The sequence below is a fragment of the Nelusetta ayraudi genome, unplaced genomic scaffold (assembly GCF_046127955.1).
Source record: "Nelusetta ayraudi isolate G7.1 ecotype Tasmania unplaced genomic scaffold, CSIRO-AGI_Nayr_v1 ptg000172l, whole genome shotgun sequence".
Taxonomy (NCBI): Eukaryota; Metazoa; Chordata; class Actinopteri; order Tetraodontiformes; family Monacanthidae; genus Nelusetta; species Nelusetta ayraudi.
The window spans coordinates 194,550-198,268 of NW_027466221.1; the positions used below are offsets into that span (position 1 = coordinate 194,550).

General features: G+C 47.9%; 1 protein-coding gene across 1 annotated transcript; it reads left to right on the forward strand.

Moving 5' to 3' along the window:
• Positions 1-1,878: 1,878 nt before the first annotated feature.
• LOC142880779 (uncharacterized) lies at positions 1,879-3,200 on the forward strand (the record flags this gene model as incomplete). The annotated part of the gene is made up of 1 exon (XM_076014711.1): positions 1,879-3,200. A coding segment is annotated over one exon (843 nt), but the record flags the coding sequence as incomplete, so codon positions are not given.
• Positions 3,201-3,719: the final 519 nt, after the last annotated feature.

The window sequence follows — 3,719 nt, forward strand, 5'->3', positions numbered from 1 at the left end:
AATGAGTCTTTCTGCCTGATTGGAAAGATCTTCACGTTGGCCTTTTTTTCTCTGCCTGTGTGGTAATGGAGACGAGAAATATCGGTGATTACCGCTGATTCTCTTATCCCATTTTAGCTCGGTGTGTATAATTACTCCTCAAATCCGACCTCACACCTCGCTGTGGCAGCGCAACTCTATCAGTGATGCCTCAGCTGCCTCCAGGCAGCAGAAAAATTTGTTTAAATATGAAAATGGAATTTGTCCTTTTATTTAGAATTTTTTTTCAAGGAATTTTTCTTTTTTAGAAAAGCAGAAAGAAGCAACCTTCCTTTCACCTCAAGGACTCTAGATGGGATTTATTCAATAACTAACCAACCTGGTGCTGGACTGATGTGTTCCATGGTCACAGAGACCCTGGTTTTTATCCCTGGTTCTCTACCTGTAACATGTCAGGTAAAGACCCAAGTGCAACACCAGATGGATAAGGAAAGAGGATTTATTTGCAACGGTTAGCGAGAGTAGGCTAAAGCTTGTGGTCAGGGACAGAAGGCAGGTCAGTTCTCCGGGACGGCGGCAGGGCAGGCTGGTCGGGGACGAAAGGCGGGTCGGATGTCCGGGGCGGAGATCGAGGGTTCGTTTCCAAGGCTTTCCAGGTCGACAGTAGCAGGGCTCGTGGTCGGAAACAGTATCGAGGTCGGGTTACCAGGACAGGGACGCAGGCCAGATCGGGCAGGCAGACCAGGAACCGCTGGAAAGTCATAACAGAGTTAGCGGACAATCTGGCAACGAGTGTGTGTGGGACCAGGGCTTATATGCAGCAGTGATGGCAGAGAGAAAGCAGGTGTGTGAATCAGGTGGAAACGTGCCTCAGCTGCGCACCAGTCAAGGGCACACTGAACCCAGCAGGCAAGACTGACAGGTGTGTGACACTACCAGGTTCTGTCTGAGGTTCTGTCAACAGGTTCTGTGTGTGTACATGTGGAGGTTCCTCTGTCTCCACCATCATGCCGTCTTTCAAACACCACCCTTCTGAATGAGTTCTCAGCCCTGGAGGCTGAATGATGAAAATGAAATGGCTCGCCGGCAGTGAGGGATTTAATAATAAATCGGGTAAAAAGTGCTGGTGCCAATCATTTCATTGTTGGTTAATTGGAACAGAGTGCCGGCCCCTCTTTCCTCTTCCCCCATCACTCGAGTTGGAGGGGGTGGGGAGGAGTGTGGGGGAGGACGTTGGCCTTCACCCCGACGCCGTTTGTACGTCGCTGATGTCTCCATCTCGAGGAAATACGGCTGATTAATCGACGGCCCACATCCTCAGCGGGGCAGACGAGCCGCTTTTTAAACGTTCAGACTGTTGTAACGAGCCGACGAGTCGGTCTCATCCTGTTTTCTTGCGCTGAAACACTGCGGAGGATCATCACACGGCTGCTCTGACTCAGCCCCTCTTGGCTGCAGCCCTCAGATCATGTTTAATTCCCCACCTGCTCTCCTCAGATTAACGCCGCCCTGTGTTAATCCCATCAACTTCCCCCCCGTATCGCTGCCTGCTGATCGTTACTTCTGCGCCACTGCCGCCGCCGCCACGGCGGCGTCTGGAATCGACGGGGCCCTGCTGACATCCGGCTCTCCTCCAGCCTTCACTTTCACTGAGGAGCAGGTTCAGGAGTAAACACAGACACTGGCTTGCTCTTTTGTTTTGTGAGCAACACAAGACAGTCAACAAAGAGACAAAAACAAACAAAACAATAGAAAATGACCATATTTATATTACATTTATATTTACGACAAATAAGAAAATGAATACAATAAATAAACAAATACATTAATCATTAATGAAAATAACCAATTATTAAGTAAGCCTCACACCACAAACACTCGTGGTGTGAGGTGTAACATATTACCGAGTCAGGGATGTGTGTTAAATGTAGTACTATGTTAGCGCTTGAGGCGAGACTTAGCCAGCTTGAGGAACGACTTCGCTCCTTCGAGCATAGTAGTCCTGTAGCTAGTAGGGTTAGCTTAGCTGGAGCGGAGCGTTCATTCGCTAGCGTAGCGTCGGAGTCTCTAGGTCCCACTAGTTCCCCTCCCTTCGTGGCTCCCGAGCAGCCGGGAAAGGTCGGTTGGGTGACTGTCAGGAGGAAGCGTAGCCTTAACAAGCCTGCCGGGCACCACCACCATTCTCAGCACCAGGCCCCCTCCGTCCATGTCTCGAATAAGTTTGCTCCACTCAGCAGCACGCCGACTGAGATTGACACTCTGGTGATCGGTTCGTCTATAGTGAGGCATGTTAACCTAGGACAGCCATCGGCCACAGTGAAGTGCATCCCCGGGGCCAGGGCGGGCGATATTGAAGGGCATTTAAAGTTAATGGCTAAGAATAAACGGAGATTTAGGCGGATTGTAATTCACTGTGGTTTCAATGATGCATGCCTGAAATCGTCCGAGGTCACTAAGTTAAACATAGCTTCGGTGTGCGCATTTGCTCAGACCATGTCGGACGAAGTAGTTTTCTCTGGCCCCTTGCCAAATGTTAGGAATGATGAGATGTTTAGCCGCATGTCATCTTTTCACCGTTGGCTGTCAGGGTGGTGTCCCAATAACTCGGTGGGCTTTGTAGATAACTGGAAGCCTTTCTGGGGCAAGCCTGGTCTTGTTAGGAGGGATGGCATTCATCCCACCCGGGAAGGTGCAGCTCTCTTATCTAGCAATATAGTTAAAATTTTAGCTTCCACTCACTGACGCTCCAGGGTGGAGACCAGGCAACAGAGTTGTAGTCCTATACGCTACTCTGGGCTTCTCTCACTGCCGTCCCCTGCCGTTAGTAAGTCCCCGAAGCCCTGCCAGTCTTTTCCAATAGAAGTTGTGTCGGTCCCTCGCACCTCCAAACCTCTTATACTGTGCAAATCTCCAATAGATCATAGTAACCTAGTTCAAATAGATTGTAGAAATAAGGGGGCCCGGTCGGAGGTGGCTCCAGGGTCTCCCACAAACAAAATGGTGAAATGTGGCCTTCTTAACATTAGGTCTCTACATTCCAAGGCAGTTTTAGTTAATGATTTGATTAGTGAACATAGCGTTGATATTTTCGGCCTCACAGAGACATGGCTACGTCAAGATGAATATTTTAGTCTTAATGAAGCCACTCCTCCTAGTCATATTAATACTCATAAGGCTCGTGATAGTGGTCGAGGAGGTGGCGTTGCAGCTATTTATAATTCCAATTTATTAGTCAATCTCAAGGCTCAATCTATTTATAGTTCATTTGAGAGTTTAGCGATGTCTATTTCGTTGTCACCTGATAGGCAGGCAGATTCCGTTGCATTCATTGTTGTCTACCGTCCCCCCGGTCCATATTCTTCTTTCTTAGATGAATTTTCAGAGTTTTTGTCTACTTTAGCATTGACTAAAGACAAGATCATAGTGATTGGAGATTTTAATATTCATGTCGACATTGAGAGTGACAGTCTGAGTTCTCATTTCAAATCTATCCTCGACTCCTTAGGCTTCCTTCAAGTTGTGAATGTACCCACTCATAAGCATAGTCATACTTTGGATCTTGTGCTCACTTTTGGACTTGGTGTAGAGCAGCTGACAATCTTTCCCCGAAACAACGTTTTGTCTGACCACTTTCTGATCACTTTCGGCTTTATTGTAGCGGATCACATTCCCCAAGCAAGGTCTATAATGAGTAGAAACATTTCGGACTCTGTTGTTGCTGAATTTAAGGAGAGGCTTCC